Genomic DNA, 19,820 nt, shown 5'->3' on the forward strand with positions numbered 1-19,820 from the left:
TTTATTATATATATATATATATATATATATATGATTTTTTTTTCCTGACTGATTTATTTTTCAGATGTCGGACTCTCTCAGGATCACCCAGACCAAAGAACTTTAAGAAGGTTCATTTTATCAAGAACATGCGACAGCACGACACCAGAAACGGCAGGTACTGTGCATGCAAAGGCTGCTTCTGCAAAGGCAACTGATGGGGCATGGGAGCAGGCAAGGTTCAGTATCCCTATGAAACAGGGCAGTGTGTACTTCCTGTTACCAAATGAGTAATTGATACAGAACATTAAAGTACATGATGAAAGTGCAGGCTCCTTATTTGATTGGATACCAGTCAGTGACAGTGCTAATCCATAGACTTGTAAGGCCTGTGTCTATTAAGGAGTGCAGGGCTAAGTGTAGAGTTAGCTGAATTGTTAGGGCTGCCTACTGAAGAAGGCTTACCTGACTCAGGAAGGCAGCTGAGTGAAGGATATTAAGATTATCCTGCCTCTTACAAGATGAATTATGACCGTGACAGATTCTGGTTTCACCATTGTGCCCTGCCACATGCAAGGTGCTTACTGGTAAGCATGTAGATGAAGATGGTTGTGACAAAGTGACAAGTGAGATCCTTATCTTCTGGGCAGGCATAGGCAGGTGTAGTACTCAGAGACACTGGGAAATGTATGACAAGGTACAGCTGCTACCTTGTGTGCACCCTGAGTGGGGCTGTGCACTATCCATCTCACAGCCGTAGGCAGCAGTGGAGTTGTGCAGCAGCACGCTCTCCCTTACTTCAATGGCATGGCGTCTGTCTTGTTCCCATCAACTGGATAGGTTCTTTATTCTGGTGTCATCCATCTAAGAAGTGAAGCAACCTTCTTCCTGCTTATAAAGACACCTCTTCTCTCTGTTCTTTTTTCTAAGACAATTTCACCACGTGCTTTATGATCCTGTTCTTTTCTGCGCAAACCAAATAGGTTACCTGACCAGGTTTCATATAGATTAAACTGTCCTGCTGTGAGCTGACCCTTGCACTTAACCTGTTTTCATAAAACTGACCAAGAACTATGTGTATAATCCTTAAAACAGCTTGTGTGCATAGCCTGTGATTTTTATCAAACGTAGAATCGAATCAATAGAAATTATCATCATAGAATGATTTCAAGTGGAATCATTTGAGTTGGAAGGGATCCTCAAAGGTCATCTAGTCCAGCTCCCCTGCAGCAAATAGGGACACCTGCAGTTACATCAGAGACTGGTCTGGTCTGACTTGGAGTGTCTCCAGGGATGGGGCATCCATCACATCTCTGGACAATCTCTTTCAGTGCTTAACTACCCTAATTTAAAACAAACCAAAAACAACAACAACAAACCTCACCTTTTTCTTTATATCCAGTCTAAATCTTACCTCTTATTTTAAAAATCCTATTTAGTTTGAAACTCTGGTGTAACATCAAACCACAACTTATATGATTCAAATTTCGGAAAGTTTATCTTGGCTGGAGCAAGAATTCCTTGCATTTATTCTCACATATGCACTTGAATACAGTAAAAAGGTAGTTATCAACATAAATACCACAGAATGTGGCTCTGGGAAGTGATAAATTTTTTTGAAACAGTTTTTGTTGCAGACAGATGCATGCTGAACTATTGACTTAGCAGCTGGTTATTGTCTAAACAACAAATACATGTAGAATCCAACTCTAAAAAGCAACTCTCCGGCTTTACCCTGGTTTGTATGTTAATATATGCATGCTCTGGGAATTTCTTACAGCAAAAAAAAAAAACACTTATCATAAAGTGTTATGCAAATTCATCAGAGAAGGAGTAATTTGATATGCATATAAAATACATGCATAAACTTCATAGAAACATTACCTGTAAAAGAAAAAATAAATGGTTTGTAAACAATTTACAAAATCACTCATTTTCTCCATCTGTTGCAAAAATACATTTGCAGGATATGTGCAGCATTTTGGCTTAGTTTACATATCAGTCATTGCATCTGATAATAAAACAGAATATTTTTCTTACTAAGAAAACAGTGCGTAAGCTTTTGTTATTCAACTGGCTTCTTATCTTTATCAACAGACACAACTTTCCAGAATATTTCCATAATCATAATAAAGATCCCTTTATCTAGAACACAGATACAGTAAGAAAAGAGAGGCAGTTTAGAAATGCTTTTATCCTATGGACAAAGAGTGTCAATGATATTAACTAAAAATAAACATAAAGTCAACACTTTGTGTCCTTTAGGGCCAGCTATCTCTAGCGATAAGTAATCTGAGCACGTACCCTGCTTTTCCAAGGGGTCTGGATGCTGTTGCAGTCACTGGAGTTAAGTCATTCTGTATGAAAAGGGCCCCTGGAAAGTCAGGTGAATGTGCTTTATCTTTTCAACCTGGAATCGAAGGTTCCGAGTACCTTTAGACCTCCACAGTTGCCTGTGACACAGAGGAGCACAGGTATTGCAGTGGATAGGAAATCGTTCTACTTGCCTTGCTCAGGATCTTTTCCCAGGCAACTCATGTGGGTGTGCATGAAGGCTCAGTCTGGCGGGAGTCAGACTTTTGGAGCTCTCCCCAAAACCTGTGACCCTTCTGTCACTGCACAATGCCCTTTTATGTGGCTTGACTTGAGGAACTCAGCTTTGAAAGCATATACGCTAATACATCTTCTAATTTAATAGCTGAGCTTCAGAATAACTAGCGCTTTTAGTTATTCTTTCTCTGGTGTGTGACTGAGTTTCATAGCAAAGAAAAATGCAGTGTGGTTGGTAGCTCAGGGCTTATTTTCCTTCTTTGTCTGCCCTTATTTGTGGCTCTCAGCCTATGAGTTCCCTGGCCCTGGAGTGCTGAGACCTCTTCCCCTCTTATCTCTGGGGATGGCACATGCTGAGCAGCAGTGCTCTGGTGAAAGCCTCCAGCAGTCCTGCACAAAGGCGGGACTGGCCGTTGGTCTTACAGTGGTTCAGGTATTTCAGAACAGAGAAAAACCACCTACACAGGTCACAGCGTATCAGTGATTCTTTATAAAGCTTCCTGTTGATAGCTTTGTGCAGTGGTTAAACCAGTTTCTTTAGACTTGTAGGATGTGGTTTACTAAAGGAACTAGAAGACTAGATTTCCTAAACAGTACTATCAAAGCAGTCTTGTAAAACAACACAAAATAGATTTCCCATTAAAAGACAAAGGCATGCCAACCAAGCATACAGATTAGGAAATGTAGCCACCAGCATGTGGTTTCACCCTATGAGACCTAGTGCCTTTACTCAGCAGGTTTATTGGTGGTCTCTTTCATAAACTGTGAAGCAGAAGGTTTCCTATCTAGCAGAAACAGGCCACCAAAATAGCAACATGAGCCAGCTGAACAAACAATTCAGGGCAAGAATGTGACAAGAACATTTCTGGAGTCATCCTGTATAGCAGTAAAACAATACTCTTTTCCCAGTCCCATGCCACTGCTTTGTCAAATTTCCATTAGCGTATGGTTCTGTGTCAAAACCAAACAGAACCCACAGGCTATGTAAAGTCTAATTTGCTAGCCTTTTAATTCTGATGATGCACACATGCACACTAAGAGATTGACTGAGTGGCCTCACCAGTGTTGATGGTTGTTCTTAATCGCTTTCACATAGACCCAACTTAAACTTGGGAGACTCCAAAATGATGTCTGGTACCACGATGGCATTTATGGCCTGTGTATTCACCTTTACCTACAGGGACAGAAAGTCTTGCTGCTCAAATATCATCAGTCACATATGAAGAAATATTCAGCATGTATGTGGTACATACGATGCATATCGTGTTCACATTTGGAGTCTTTTGCTGCAACGTGATTGAGCCTAGATAGAAACTGAAGGAATCACTTTATTCCCTAAATCAGGCAAATTACTGATTCTGTGGATAGCCTTGTGCTCTGTATATTTTTGTAGTTTAATAGCATACTCCTCATTAAAGAAATTGGAAGATTAGCTTTTAGAGCCTCAGACGGTTGGACGTTGTCAGAGCTGTCTTGCAACGTAGTGGTTTCTTTGAACCATAGTAATTAGTACAACTTTTTTTGGTAAAATGTGAGAAATAAAAAGTGAGCTTTTGTGCATGAAGTAATTTTAAACATGTCTATGTGGCACAATGGCAGTTAAGGCACATAAACCCACTCTGACTCCAAGTGCTTCTGATATCTGAGAGAGCTCGTTTGGAGCTGTACACCATCATAGGCACAGACGAAGAGCTGAGATCCAGAAAAACGGTCTTCTCTCATAAACAATAATCTGGTTTTCTTGAAGAGCAGCCAGCTTCCATCACACCTCCTCCAAAGCATACTTTCTAAGGAGGTTCTGGACTTTGTGGTCTCATCCTCAGAATTTTTTTGTTTCTGCACATTATGAAGCCACTAAATCAAATGATGTTTCATCCGTCTGTGATCAGCTTCTGACTGCTACCTCCCTGATTCTCTTCTAGGCCAACTCCTGAAGCTGATTGGCAGCAGGCTCCTCTGGGAGCGATGCAGAGGGAGGTCTGGTAATCTGGTTGTGGAGAAGAGGCTGTGCGCTCCTCTCCCGTTCTGCCTGGACAGTCTTAATGTAGTGATGTCCCCTGTTTCATGGAATGTGTTTGGTTCCCAAGGAAAGGAAAGAAATCTGGAGAAAAAAAATACAGCGCAGGGGCTCTGCTGATGCTTTTTCTTTCCTTTCTGATCTGATTCTTTCCTGATGCATGTCAAGCTTTCTCTGGGTAGATCTAGATGGGTAGATTCCCATTGTTATCTACAATGCCAACTATGAAGGCATAGAAGGCACTTATTTATTTTTCTTTAAGGGAGTTATGGGAAATTAGTGGAAGTGCTGTGTTCCAGGAGGAACACAGAGGAAATGGGGGAAATATGCCTGCTGGGTGCTGCGGTTTTCTGAATTCAAAGATGCTTTCTGATGTCAACCTCGAGATCTGTGCCAAGTTTCATACATCAGCAAACAAGGCTTTCAGTGAACAAGCAAGCTGTTGTGGGTAGCAACCATTCAGCAATAAGCAGTGGCAAGCACAAAATCAATCATATGCCAGTTTGGGGGGCTTTTCTTGCTTGTGGCCTGTCTTTCTCAAATGTGAAAAAATGATTCCCCTTGCTTATCACTTATTGCAGCACCACGAGTCTGTCTGATTTGGTATGAAATAGTTACCTTAAGTGAGGGCTATTATAGAATTCAGATCATACTGCATCTGCTGCAGGAGGGTTTCCTGACACTATTTGTATGCTCATTATTAGAGACCCTCTGTGTTAAAGGGTAAATACCACTTTGCTTTTAAATATACTTTTAAAGAAGAAAATAGAATTTGTGTAATAGAATGAACCAGGAAAGGGAAGATTGATCTTTCTGCATTTTTCCAAAGAGCTGACACTTGCACACAGCATCTCTCTGGGGAGACTGAGCCTTTTCCAAGAACTATGACTAAGCTGATTCCATAAGGAAACGGTATTTTCAAAACAGTATAAGGGGTACAAGGCTTAGAGGTGTGTAAGGTGATTTTCACACAATAAAGAACAAAGTAGCTTGCTAGGGTTCATCATCCAACTTTGACCAGTATAGGACAAAGATGAAAAATTTGGCTGAAATCCTCACCTCATACGAATCTGTGATAAACACACAGAGAAAATCAAAAGAAGGAAGTGAAACAGCCCTGACAACCAACCCATTAATAAGTTCTAGCATTTTGAGCTGCAAATGGAAACTTCCAGGAAGGTGAAACGTAGTAAACTGTAACACTAACAACATTAGCAGTGTAGAAATTGCCATCACTGTGTCTCAGAGGAATTTGAGAAGCGGTAGTCCACTGGCTAGTTTTAGGGGGAAAAGGGGTCTTTTCAGCATATGTTGTACAATTGTACAACAGTTGGTGTCCTAAAGCTAATGAGGAAAGATGGTATATTTATAAATATTTATTTATTTATATTTATATATATATCTTATATATATCTTATATCTCAGTCAAATTTCTTATGACTTCTTGCTCAGCTTCAAAATTTTAATTATTTAGCTTTTGGCAGTCTGTGTAGTTTTATGAAAATTGAGTCTTGACCTCAGGGTAGTTTTGATGTTTCTTGATTATATGTCTGAGATTGATGGCTAAATTTTGTAGATGTTAAACTGATAGGTTGCTGTAAGGTATTTGATTTAATGCCACATGGTGGCTTTGCAGATGTTGCAGAGATTTGGAAACCGGTTTAAAGCACAAAATAGTCACTGTAAGAGTGCTCTGGATTCTGAGATAAGCTCTGTGCAGGCATATAAATTACGCTTTCACATAGCCAAATGTTGAGCTACCTGCCTGTAGTGAATGAAGGCATGCCATGTTTACAGGAAGAGAATCCAGTCCTGACAGGGAATTATTGAGATGTGGTGCTGGAGGAGAAAGGGGCAAGGAGCGATGTGATCAGTCACCTGAGTGTCAGTGCAGTGTCATAACCAAGAGGGCTGATGGGATTACTTTGTACAGAGGCAGGTGTATCTTGAGGGCTAGACACTAATCTTAAAGGTAAGAGTGAAACTTAGATGACACTTAGATGACACTGCTGTCTGTACAGTCGCCAAATCCAGTCATAATGCCCAGAGGCCAAGAAGGATGATAGGGAAGGACAGGAGAATACTCAGAGAGAGACAGTGGAAAGCTTAGCATAGCAGTAGAATTTGACTTCATCCATAAATTCTATTTCAAGAACAGAGAGATGAAAATCTCAAGTTTAACAGAGGAAGGTTGTGGCTAGTAGTAGGATTTATTTTTTGTCCAATAAATGCTGAGTCTTAAGTCAGCCACTGAGTTGTATTTATCCCAGGTGATTGCTGGTGCTGTTGGATTTGTTAGTTTTGTTTCAGGTGAGTTGATGAATCATCAGAACGAGCTTGGCTCTTCTGGTGGACTCTCTTTCACTAGGACTTTTAGAAAAGCATCTGTTCTGGATTCTGAGTAAGATGTGTTCAATGTGTTGTTCTTAGAAAGCCTGCAAGGGGATGGGACTCCGCTGCTCGTTTGCAGGCACATACTTTAGCATTTCTGCAATGAGTCAGTTACACAGTACCTTACCATGAGATAAAAAAGAGGAGGGAAAAATTGTTGGTGATGGAAGTTTTGTGATTATGAATTCCTCAACGATAACATCTGTCGCTTTGCTTATTGTGGTGGGATTTTTAAATTTTAGTCTTTGATTTCTTTTATTTTCTTTTATATTTTAGAATAGTCCTTATCAGCAGCAGAAGATCCTTCTGTAGCATATTTTCAGTGCTGCCATATCGAGACTGTACCCAAGTCGGGTATGTATATTTATACATGTACTATGTAGTCTTTCTGGACCTGCATGTAGAACTGAGTACAGATAACAGAATGTCAGAAGCTAATGCTTTTAAATATCTGCTCTGAGAAAAGATAAATGCATTTAGAAATGTTTGCGCTATGGGACATTACCAGGTTAAAATTGCAATTCTCACTTCCTACTTGATTTATACGTGTTGTAGTATCTTTGTCTACTAAACTAGAGAAAACAACCTTGTCTCAATTTTATGTTCCTGAAATATCTGCACCCTTTATTGTTTCTTCTGATTTCACTCATCTTCGACCAAAGAAGTACCGCAGACAGAACAACTTTGATTTTATAAGCAGTCCTAGCTTTCTGATTCTTCCACATAAATATGGTGCTATTCTATCTAGATTTCCAGTACTACTGGGAAATAACTGAGTCTGAACATAATACCTTTTAATTGTACTTGTAGTAATTGGTCAGATTATTCAGCTAGTAAAAAGACAGTAGTAGCAATGCTGGCATTGTTTTGGCAACACGTTCTTAGGAGCTGCAAGCAACTTCCATAGAGCTTCCTTACATCCCTGGAAGGGCTGAGACTTCTGATAGATAAGATTGTTTGGATTGAAGCTATTCTCTAAAGCTTTTTTGTTCTTGCAATGAAACTGGATTGAGGGGGGAAGTGTCATCTCGAGGGCTCTGGGGCTCAACTGCAGAAGGGCAGCACAGGGCTGCAGCTCTGTGCCTCTGGGTCAGAGGGTTAAGGCCTGGCCACTCCCCAGAGAGCTGAGAGTTGCCAGCAGTTAGCGTTGGCTCAGTGCCTGCGGACCCCAGCAAGTCTGGGGGAAATATTTGCTGATACGGTGAGGTGGGTTTGAAAGACCCACAAATCACTTTGCGTCAAGTTCATCCAGCTCATAGAAGATGAACTTGGCTCATATTTTTCAGTCACCTTTTAATTCTAGAGAGCTATTTGCAACATCTGCATCAGTAATTCAAAAGAAGAGGAGATTATTTCTAATGCAAAAAGGAACGGAAGTACCTTTGTAGGAAAGTTGTCTTGCTTTCCTCTGTCTTACAGGAAAGTTTTTCCCTTAATTAAGCAGGGATGACACATGAGGGAAACTCTTGACAGATTGGCAGCTTTGTTCATTCTTCTTTGGTGCATTGTCATTCATTTATGGTCATTGCCCTCTAGAAATTGCCTCTTTATTGAAAAGTGAATATATTTTGAAACGCTGATGACTGGTTATATCTTCAAAATTACACTCATAATGGATCCAGTTGCAAGCCTAAATATTATTTCAACATGTAATGTCTTGCACCATGCTTGCACAACAAGAAGGGATTGGGATGAGAAGGTAAAAAGTGCTAGTACACAGCAATCCAGCCCCATTCCCTATGTTAAAAAGCCAAGATGGAAAAAAAAAAAGCTCTCTGACTTTCTCCCAGAGCATTAGAGGAAGAGAGAAACAATTAAGTGGCACCTCCTTCCAGGAACAGCTGGTGCTATGAACAGATGAGGTACTATGTCATAAACTATAGCCACTCTGTTCAAGCTGCACAGTAGTTGCTTACTACACGCATTTTGGATGTGAGGTCGGAGTGGGACACGTATCCTTTTGTAGTGACAGCGTCCTTTAGCTTTGCTTTCTCTCTGGATTGCTGATGCATATGTCCTGACTGGTTTATTTCATGTAAACTTTATTGACTAGCTGAGGAGAAGAAGCAAATAATTCCAGGGAATTTTGGACATGTCTGCAATTAAAACATGAGCCCTGGAAGCAGGAGAGCAGGTTGGATATTCATATAGGAGAGAAGTGGCAGAAGTATGTGGCAGAGTGGCTGCTGCTTGTCCACCTCTGCTCCAACTTGCAGGCACTGCAGCCTGCGAGGAGACCTCCTGGCACAGCTATGTTTGGGGAGACTGCCTGCCTCCACTACATTGGTAGGCAGCACAGAAGAGCTCCATTGTATCAAGGCTGGCAGTTGAACTGCACTAACAGATCAATTTTAAAAGCTGTCTGAAAGGCAGTTCTTGCTAACATAGCTAAATTCTGTGCTCTTGGCCAGGATGGATGGGACTATGTGACCCCTTAGCAGCCATATGCAAGAAATATGCTATAGACCTTACCCACCATATTCTACAGTAGCAAGAACTCTCCTCAAGCTATGTTCTTAAATGGCTGTGCAAATACAAATGAGTGTTTGGGGAGAAACATGAGAGGACTAAATTTGAGTTGTCCCTTGGAATATCTCTCTCAGATTCCCCTTCCCTGCAGCCAGGCAGCAGCAGGTTCACTGGAGTGTGGCTTGCAGCAGGATCCTGGAAGGAAGTGCACTGCAGAACAGAGCAGGGGTTGCCAGTGATGGATGGCAGATTTTGCTATCTGCTGTTTCAGAAGGTGTGTTGGGTTGCATATGCCAGGGCTGATAGGGGAGGACAGCATTTGCCAGGGAAATTATTTGCTTTACTTTTCTCTTGTTGAAGAGAGGCAAGTGTAAACCAAAGAGTGGTTGGATGTCAGGGGAAAATTCTTTACAGAGAGAGTGGTGAGGTGCTTGAACAGGCTGCCCAGGGAGGTTGTGGATGCCCCGTCCCTGGAGGTGTTCAAGGCCAGACTGGATGAGGCCCTGGGCAGCCTGGTCTAGTATTAAATGGGGAGGTTGATGGCCCTGCATGTGGCAGGGGGGTTGGAGATCCGTGATCCTTGAGGTCCCCTCCAACCCGGGCCATTCTGTGAATCTGTGAGTGGTACATTGGAGAGAAAGAAGTCATGAACAGTAGCAATCACTAGAATTTTGTGCCCTCAGTTTTGTCCGTACTTTGATGGAAAACTAATGCTCTAGCTTACAGTGGTTTCGTGCAAGAGGAAAGTGAGAATTAAAGATCCATCAAGGTTTTGAGATGCATTCCTGCTGCTGAAATCACTGAGAGACAGATATTTATGCAGATCTGGGCCATAATGTCTCCTCTGTGTCCAGTTTTGGGCCCCTCACTGCAAGAAAGACATTGAGGCCCTGGAACGTGTTCAAAGGAGGGCAACAAAGCTGGTGAGGGGTCTGGAACACAGGCCATATGAGGAGAGTCTGAAGGAACTGGGAATGTTCAGCCTGGAGAAGAGGAGGCTCAGGGGAGACCTCATTGCTCTCTCTAACTTCCTGAAGGGAGGTTGTAGTGAGCTGCGGGTCGGCCTCTTCTCTCGTGTCATTAGTGATAGGACCAGAGGGAATGGTTTCAAGCTACGGCAGGGGAGATTCAAGCTGGACATTAGGAAGTATTACTTTTCAGAAAGGGTGGTCAGGCACTGGAATGGACTGCCCAGGGAGGTGGTGGAGTCGCCGACCCTGGGGGTGTTCAAGGAAAGACTGGATGTTGTGTTGAGGGACATGGTTTAGTGGGAGCGGGAGTGGGTAATAGGTGAACGGTTGGACTGGATGATCTTTTAGGTCTTTTCCAACCTTGCTGATTCTATGATTCTGTGATTCTCTTCAGGTCTGGTTACTGTAAGGTTGCCCACATCTTTGTGGGTAGTGTGATGGCAGGCACAGCTTCACCTGTCTGCATGATCAAGAGTCGAGTAATGAGCTTGACTCCCATCTAGTCTGCCAGAGTAGCTGCAAGAGCAGACATAGCCAGATTACAGCAACATAGGGAAGGCTGTCAGCAGCTGAAAGAAGCAGAAGTCTTGCCTGCTGCCCTCCCATGGCCCCAAAGACCTACAGTGTTACAGCCCTAAGTTGGCAGACCTTGTGCACTGCTTAATGGTAGATAAGGGCCGTGATGGGAGAGCTGCCCCATACTGACTTATATAGCAGTATTGCCTCTCTTAGTAAATTAGCAGACACACAAACTCTTTACGGTTAGCGACCAGTCTGCAGAGGCATGCATTATTAGCAGCACCGGTAATATTGGTTGAATGCTTGCCTTTGATTATGTTTTTATGAAATACAAGGTCATTGTTTGGTGCACAAGTTAGTGGTAAGGCAGCTGAGGGACCGGCGATAGTACTGCAGATTTGCCGGTGCAGTTGCTATGTTTCAGTGTACTCGAGATCTTCATGGCTAAGAGTATTATTCGTAATCTGGATTTTTTTTCTGCTGATTTTTCTGCTTACCTGGAAAACATGTGTACTGTTACCACGCAGGGATGTGTGGAGTACTTAGAAATAGTACTTAGAAATTTAGAGAATCATATGTAATGTTATACTAATACTTGTCTTCATGTTCCTTTTCTTAATTAAATGCAACACTGAAAATGATGGAAGAGCTGCTTTGCAATGAGTATTGGAACTGGAGTTCTAGCTCAGCATCCCCTTTATTCTCCCTTGAAGGAGAGGAGAATCAATTCCTGGACAGTTCTGCAGGCTGGCAGAAAAGGGGATGTAATGACAGTTATCAGAGTTGTGCCTTCTGCCACTCCTGAGCTGCTGTGGTGCACACCTCCTTTGTCAATGGTGAGTGGTTGCAGTGGCAGCTCACAGCAAGTGGAGTTGAACCCTGGTGCTGTTCCTCTTCCAGCACCCACTCAGTGCAAAGATGCTCTGTCCAGTTCTCTGTCCAGCAGTCCAGTTCTCATTCATATTTTAAATTGCCTGAGCACTTTCAAAAAGGGGGTTGGTAAGGTTATTAGCAATGTTACAGAGAACGAGAAAGGTATCATATTTTTTCCCCCCAGGAAAAAGGGTAGCAGTTAGTTGATTTTATAGTTCTGTTGCTTTAAATTGTTTTTCCTTTGGCACACATCCTTATAGCTCACTGTTTAAAAACATGTTTTGAAAAGGGGCTTTTTAGGCTTGTTTTTGTTAGTGGCAAAAACTAAGCATTCATTTTCATTCACACATTGAAATCATAACTATTGTAGTAGTTTAGTTTGTGATGTTACAATAGCCTTTTAAGAGCTTCCAGGTTTCTCTAAAGGTCTGTCCAGAAGATGAATGTAAAGGAGCTGGGAAAGGAGTTGAGCTGGCAGTGTCGTGCAGATTCAGCTGGTTTTGCATCCAGCTGTCAGCTGGGGTCCAAATGACTGCCTGTCATTGGGACCGGAGGTGATGGGCTAATGTACAGAAAAATCCAGAGCATTAGATAGTGTCCTTATAAAACTAGCCAGTTCACCTTATGTTTTATTCTCTGTGGCATTGAATTCATTAAGGAGTTAGAAAGTTACCCTGCTGTAAGTATAGCTGCTGAATATTGCTCTCTGGTAGCAGTATAGGAGTTTATCTGACTAAGCCTGCCTCCAGAAAATAATACAGTGTGAGTAATCAAATGGATTGAAGCACAGAAAATTGATCATTTTTCTGAAGTAAAGCATTAAGTCGTTAGATAAAAAGAATGTATTGTTCTCAGAAATGCTGCAGACGAGTTTCATCTAGTTTCTAAAGATAGATCACTGTTGAGTTTAACTTTGTCTCTGGCAGGATCGCTGATGAGTTCAATGATGCTGAGAGCAAGAAGTTTTCAATACAATCATCCCAAGTCACACGTAGCCGCAGTGATCAATGAGCCCATAGGCCTGGCATTCCCAAAGGGTTTCATTAGCTAAATTCTAATATCTCTGTCTTTCTTCAGTGTTCTAACTGTGTAAGAAAGTTGTATGCAAAATGAGGCAAAAAACCCTAACATTTTAGATGAGTTTGCCTCAGACTGCACTCCTGCAGTCAGTTGCTTTGGCAGATCAGCCAGCAACCATTGCTGTGATTGTAGCAAATAGAAATACTTACTGGAGAAATGAGAGCTTCTAAATTGCCATCAGGATAGTAGGCACAAGCTCATAGCAAAGCAGCATACTTTCTTACATCCTATAAGCTTATTACCAAGTTCCTTGCCAATTTTTGTATGAGGCAGTTTTTTTTTCCTTGCTTCTACCCAGCTGAACGAAACCAAAACCAAGTACATATTAGCATTACAGAAAGACAAAGAAAATTGCTTCCCCCTGCCCCCAGCACAACATGACATTTTAAAACTAATTGCATAGGTGAATTTTACAGAGCTACCATTGCTCATTTTTATGAGATTCCCTGTTTCCTCAGATTGAAAATAAGCAACAAATTCCAAAAGCTTAAGGTTTAAGTTTTGAACTTTTACTCCATGTTGAGCGGAATATCAAGACAAAGATCTGACACCTGAATATGTCTGGAAAGAGAAAAGGATGCTAGCCCATTAGAGCAGTCATTCTATGACTTTCTCCACTTCCTTTCCCTATATATGGCATCTTGAGATGTCGTTCTAGCAACACTAATGGCAATTAGGATCTAAAAACTCTCAACCCCTTAAATCTGTCAATCTCAGTTAGTGGAAACTATGCTTTTGGGCTGGCTGGCAGCACATCTTTTCCAAAGTTGTCATTGTCTTAATCTGTGTAAACAGAGACAATAAATAGAAATTATTTACAGTGAAGGATGAGACCAGTATTTTTTACTAACATCTTTTGAACTGCCCTTCCTTATGGAATGGATCTGAGCAGTCAGGAATCACTGAGCATAAAATACAAACACAAAAGGCTTACATCTCTAAATAACAATTATCAGATTCCCTTTGCAATAGGTAGAAGGCTTTTTCATGCATCTATAAATCTATTTAATATTTAATAGGCTCCTGAATTATTCACAGATTAAAGTGTTCAACTGTTGCTGTCCCTTAAAGAGCAAGTGCCCAGCAGGACTCTTGCCTGGAGCTTTATAGATCACGTCAAATCAGAATGTTTGATTCATTAAAGAAATGTTATACTTCCAAAAGTAATACTGTCTAATTTGTATTTTGTTAATCCTTGCTTGACTAATGAAACACAAAGGCTAAAAATTCCTGTTCTGATTCTTATTTGCCTGTTCAATAAGACTTTCTACCATCCCACAACAAATTTGGATTCACAGGTTACGCGGTTCTATTCCAGGAGAATCTCTGAGGTGGAGAAATTGCTTTTCTTTTTTTTCCTCCTGTCTGGGATAACTGCAGCAATGTGCTTTGTATTGAGCATAGTTTCTAACACTGCTCACCAGCTCACTTTCTGGAAATGGTGCGCACATATAGAACACAGTTATTTACGTAAATCAGGGTAACTCCCCAAGTGCTGTCAAAAACTGGGCTGGTCTTGTGATTCCTTTTCGTTTTCCCTGCTCAAATAAAGTGAAGGTAGTCACTGGGTTCCTGTTATTTATTTTAACTTTGCAATATCTACTTGAATCCCTGGAAAATTTTGTGAAAAAGCACTTTTGGAAAATAAACCACAGGAAAACTGAAAATGAGGAAGAAAAGGAAGGAAGTTTTCTTCACTTAAAAGCCTATTTGGCAAGGACTGTCTTTCCTACTCTGCATTTTGTAAACAGCTCTTACTACTGCACGTAGGTTTGTGCAGTTCCTCAGTGCCAGTGGTAATCTAAATACCTTAAGCACAGAGAAAGCTTACTGGTTTTTGTGTGTTTTTTTTTCAAGTGCTGATCCTCTGCGCTTTCCCGCTGTGTGGGGCCTGTTGCCCATGGTGCCATGTAAGGGGCCCATGTCCTGAAGATCTTGGTGTTGGTGGTTTGCTGTGCTTACGCATTGATGATTCCAGAACACCATCCTACTCGTTTCCTAGGCATGGTTCACCTGTTTCGCAGCAAGCAAATCAGAGGCATCTCCTGCTTTCCTAGTTTCTTTTGGGATTTGGAAGGCTTGGTGAGGAAGAAGCTGTGCTGGGCCAGCATCAGGACTGCAGCACATGGGTGGGGAAGCTTCTCCAGCACTCTTGGGATGGTAGCTTGCTTTTACCCACAAAAATATCAATAACCTGCTTTAATTTAGACTCCAGAACGTTTTTTTTATTATTTTGTTTAGCTGGTAGAGTCATAGGTATCCAATTTGAGCTTTGCTGATGCATTTGTGAAGTTTTCTGTAGTAGGAGTGAGAAGAAAGGTGATGGCTCTCCCAGTAGAAACTTCATTAGCTTATTAAATGTTAGTAATCGGGAACTCAGACAGAATTAACTGAAGTCACCTAGGAATCTCATATCAAGTGTTTGCCAGGATCTTCTATGAGCAGGAGTATAAGTTGGGATGATCGTTTTCATTTGTACAATGTGTTATTTTGCACTGATTTTCCTCAAGAGAATGAGTTAAATTCTCAGTTTTATGGACAAGTATCTCTGCAAACAGTAACATTTTATTACTGTTTTTCAACATAAGCGATCTTTTGCTACATAAAAATAAAGAGGGTGTAAAGGAAGAGAAGACTCTTATGAGCCCTTGCAAAACACTTAGGATGAGAGAGAATTACTTATTGCAACACTAGGTCCTGAAGATAGAGACTTCTTTTAAAAACATCAGAAAGATGTGAGAAGTTGAGACACTAATCTTCATTGATCTCTCGCTAATGTCCAGGAGTCATTCCTCTGCATGCTCGCACTCGCAGCTGACCCTGATCTCTGCTCCCAAAGAACTGATTTCATTTAAGTCCCCAGAGCCTCTCTGGTTTTGAAAAGCTTCTCTGCTGACTCCTTAAATGATGCCAGATTTTTGTTGGATGAATTAACAAAGCTATCAAGCCTTCTCTGTTAATTGCATGGAGAGTTTTCTCCGTGACTTGCTTTGAAAGTTATAATGGCGTTATTTCTTCCTCATTATCTTTGTGGAAGGAACCTAAGCTATTCTGATATTACTAAAGATAATCCAGATTTTTGTTTTGTTGTTCTGGGGGACTTCCTCAATTTGTGTGTTTGTTTCATAGATAAGAGCTATTGCTATTTAGCATGTGTTTCTAGAGGATGTAGTTCCTTTAAGCATGTTCTGCCCAAGAACAGAGAGGCTAATCTGATGCCTTTGACAAAAGGTTATTTTTACAACGTTATTTGTGCAGCCCCTCAGTAATATGGTATCAGGAAGCAAAATGATAACATGACACTGCATGAAGTGAAGCTCAGGCACTTAAGTTAACAGGGCTTGGTTTGGATCCATGGAAAACATGGATATAGTGTTTTCTTTTGCCTTAGAGGTATGTTTTCCAGCAAATAGGTACATTGGATTTTTACAGAAGCAAGATACGTGACTTACTGGGAACACACTGGTTGTCAATTTTCAGAGAAATAAAAAGAGGAAGCAGGGTATGCAAAGAGAATGCAGGAATGAACCCAGGGCAGCAGTCAGATGAAGAGCCTTTTCCGAGCTTCAGTGTCAGCATCTCTCCCGCTATGGTTTTTAAGCTTGTTACTTGGACCTTGGTGAAAATCAGCCAGAAAAATATCACAAGATAAACATTTGGAGTTCCATGCAGTCACCATTTGTGGAGCAGAAATTTGATCTTTGTCCTTTTTATCTTTAGTCGCATTTTGATTGTGAGGCTAAAGCATGGGATGCAGCCTGATTGCCTCAGGCATCTCATTTACCTCTGAGTGTACAATGCCAAAAGCATCAGTCCTTCTAAAGCAGGAACACAGCTTACTCTTACAGGTGACAGGAAGGCCTGCATTCCCTTTGAGGCCTCCAGGAAGACATTCACTGAGCTTCAGACACTCCTGTACTTAAAGATGCGGAAATTCCTCCTGAAAGCTTACTTGGGCAATTACTTCTCTGCATTACAGCGTAGGGTCACTTGGGCATGTATTTTAGAAGCATCAGACTATTATGATATATGTCTAGACTATTGGATGCCATCTGAAACTGATAGGACTCGCAGTTCCCTGTAAGTGCTGAGCTGTGTCAGGTGTTCCCAGTGATGAGGAAAGGTTTTGCAGCATAAATAGAATCTGATGTGCAACTAGGAGCAAGATAGGCTTTTGCTGTAACATATTATAGGCAACACAGTCTTGCCTGTAGAAATTGTCTGGTCTGTGCTTTACATTAATACGTTTGAATTAATGGTACCTTCTTCCAGCAGTGCATTGTGAAAGGTAAATAAGAGGTATGTACTAAGAACTGTTTCTGCTCTGGTTTCTGTTCCCTAGGGACATGAAGTTGGATGGTGGACGCCAGTGCCATTCTAGTGGAGTGTGTCTGAAAGAGATCATTGGTCTTGAAGGTGTGGAGCTTGGAGCAGACGGGAAGGTGGGGATGCTTCAGTTCCTACCTCATTAGATTTTGTGTAGTAAGGAAAAAATAGGGCATAACTAACAACAAGCACAAATGTAAAAATAAATTACACTGTGCGGTATAACAGAGCAGTTAAAGCACAGTATGTACAAACTGTAACTAAGACCAGCAGAAATTCAGAAAGTATCAGTGCCCTAGCTGTCAATGCTAACAACTTTGCTGATGAAATCTGCCTCTGGCAGTGTCTAAGTCTGTAGAGCGTTACCGAATAGCTTGGTGTTCCCTTGGCCCTAGCAGGAGATACCAGTGCAGAGTATGTTGTTAGGAGCTTGAAAATAATACCTGGTGATAGCTATAAGCTGTAATTCTGTTTGCTTTCAATTTTATTTAATAAAACAGGTCTTACTTAACATAATCATTTGTCCAAAGGAGCAGGATGACACTAGTGTAAACTGGATGAGTTTGTCAAAATCCTAGTGTGTGTTCATTAGAATAGAATAAGTAATTAATGAATCTTTAGGGAAAATTGATCCATTTTAAACAAATCTATAGAGGAAAGACAATTTTAATTATATATATGATTTTTTTTTTTTCCTGAAAACCTGATTTACTTCTGATGGTTTTGTTTATCCAGCCTGCTGACATTTCTGGATTTAAAGGCACTAGGTCAGTGCTGCTGCACATGGTGTGCTCACCTAACCAAGTTACAGTCCAGACCCCAGACTGTAAATTCTTGAGGACAGTCTGTCTCCTTATAAATAAATTAAGGCTCACATGTTTTATTTGATACCTGTCGTGACCTCATAAACCAGTCTGGAGTCTGAGACTCATTTTTTTTCTTCCTTTTAATGTTGTTTTTTTAAATAAACCTAGAAGCAAGGTCTGTTACTGGCCAAGAGTGCAAGCAGGGAATTGGTTCACTTTAAAATTAATTTTATTGTAGGTTATTCATTCACATGGAGTCCATGCTGTAAGTCTAAGAACTGAATGATCTGTAACCATTGCTGTAAGCTGGTAGCTCACTTATGACACCAGCAATACTTTACCAGACCAAATTCTAAAGGACAAAAGTACCAGAGAAAGTGCTTAAGTTAAGAGGGGTTCAAGTGATTTCCCTCTGGCTGATGTGTGCTGAGGGACCCATATAGAAGAATGCTGTTTCAGTTTAAAAAAAAAAAATAGCTGAAGTCTGCTACAGAGAAAGCCCAGTGGAAGAAACAGTCATATTTGTAAATCTGACCCTTGAGTAGGATTTTGGAAATCCAGTTTATTAGAGCTTGTGTATGTGTTTGAGGTTTTGTTTTGTTGAAGAATTAATGCATTTTCAAAAGCTTTTTTGCATGGATAAACTAACTACACTGAAGCATATGTAGCTGATGTATTAATTCATCTGTGCCTAACTATTAAACCAGAAAGTCCTTTGCTAATTTAGCTTCCCTTGCTTCTAACTGAAGTGCACGAAAGGGATTCTGCTCAGCTGAGCTGATAGTAAATCTGTGTATTCTGACTTTCTTTTTAGACTGTTTCGTATACACAGTTCCTGTTTCCAACCAATGCTCTAGGAACTCGGAGGAACACAATAGACTCCACCTCATCCTTCTCCCAGTTTCGCAATGCAAGCCATCGTAGCCTTTCTTTGGCAAGAGCTAACAGCACCCAGGGGAGCATCGATGCAGGTAACTTACCAAGAAGCTTGTTTTAATACATTTGCATACTCTATCAATAGAGAATTAATTATAGTGAAGGATTTTTGGTGGAGATACACTTTGTCTCTGCCTGTCATTTTTGTGCTCAAATTAAGCAAAATACGGTGTCATGCAGTAGGTAACATAAAGCTCAGAATGCCTTTCTCCTTGCTTGTTCCCTTTTGTTCAGCAAGGCTGGCTTTAGATCATGGAAAGTTGAGTAAACACAATCGCTGGTTCTGTGTCATACTGCCAGCCACTGATCCTGCTCAGCATGCCTCCTTGGGTGCCTTCCTTCCACAAAAGGCTCATCACCTTCGTTTGCTGTGGAAAATACACAATGGTAACACGATAGTCATAGGCTGAAGGTGTAAATCATACTTTTGACCTTTATTAGACTGGAAGGTGCTGTGTTTACAAAATTGGGCACAAAATGTATGCCAAAGCACTGTATGCTTAAGATACTTCAGCATGTTAAATGAAACAAATCAAAACATCTCCATAAACAGATGAGAACTTGTTGCTGGGAATAAAATTCAACAAAACTTCCCCACTGACTTTCCTCTTACCTGAGCATGGCAGAGTACATGGGACCACATTTGTTTTGCAGACTTTTGGCCTGTGGCTTCATTATGGAACTTAAAATAATTGTGCAGTTCTCTAAGCCCCAAGTTCATATTTATCAGATAATTAATTAGCTTTTGGTCTCCTGTATCTTTGCAAGTTACAAGTACACGTTATTGAAGTATTTAGAGTTGATAACATATACAAAACTTTTTTACTCTTTCATACATTCCACATGAAGATCATTTTGTGCATTACCAAGTTCACAGTTGGCCACTAACATTACATCTAGAGA

At 40.9% G+C, this 19,820-nt stretch overlaps 1 protein-coding gene across 3 annotated transcripts in view; it reads left to right on the forward strand.

Moving 5' to 3' along the window:
- The window catches only part of CABLES1 (Cdk5 and Abl enzyme substrate 1), a 34,944-nt gene that overhangs the window by 1,551 nt on the left and 13,573 nt on the right, over nt 1-19,820 (forward strand). The window contains exons 2-6 of one of the 3 annotated variants that reach the window (XM_031552834.1): nt 65-157; nt 4,452-4,506; nt 7,214-7,291; nt 17,192-17,291; nt 18,796-18,952. In XM_031552834.1, coding sequence (XP_031408694.1) covers nt 65-157; nt 4,452-4,506; nt 7,214-7,291; nt 17,192-17,291; nt 18,796-18,952 — 483 coding nt within the window. The remainder of the gene's footprint in view (nt 1-64; nt 158-4,451; nt 4,507-7,213; nt 7,292-17,191; nt 17,292-18,795; nt 18,953-19,820) is intronic. The other 2 variants (XM_010708831.3, XM_010708832.3) reach the window with 2 other exon arrangements.

This window comes from Meleagris gallopavo, chromosome 3 (assembly GCF_000146605.3).
Source record: "Meleagris gallopavo isolate NT-WF06-2002-E0010 breed Aviagen turkey brand Nicholas breeding stock chromosome 3, Turkey_5.1, whole genome shotgun sequence".
In the NCBI taxonomy this organism is placed as follows: Eukaryota; Metazoa; Chordata; class Aves; order Galliformes; family Phasianidae; genus Meleagris; species Meleagris gallopavo.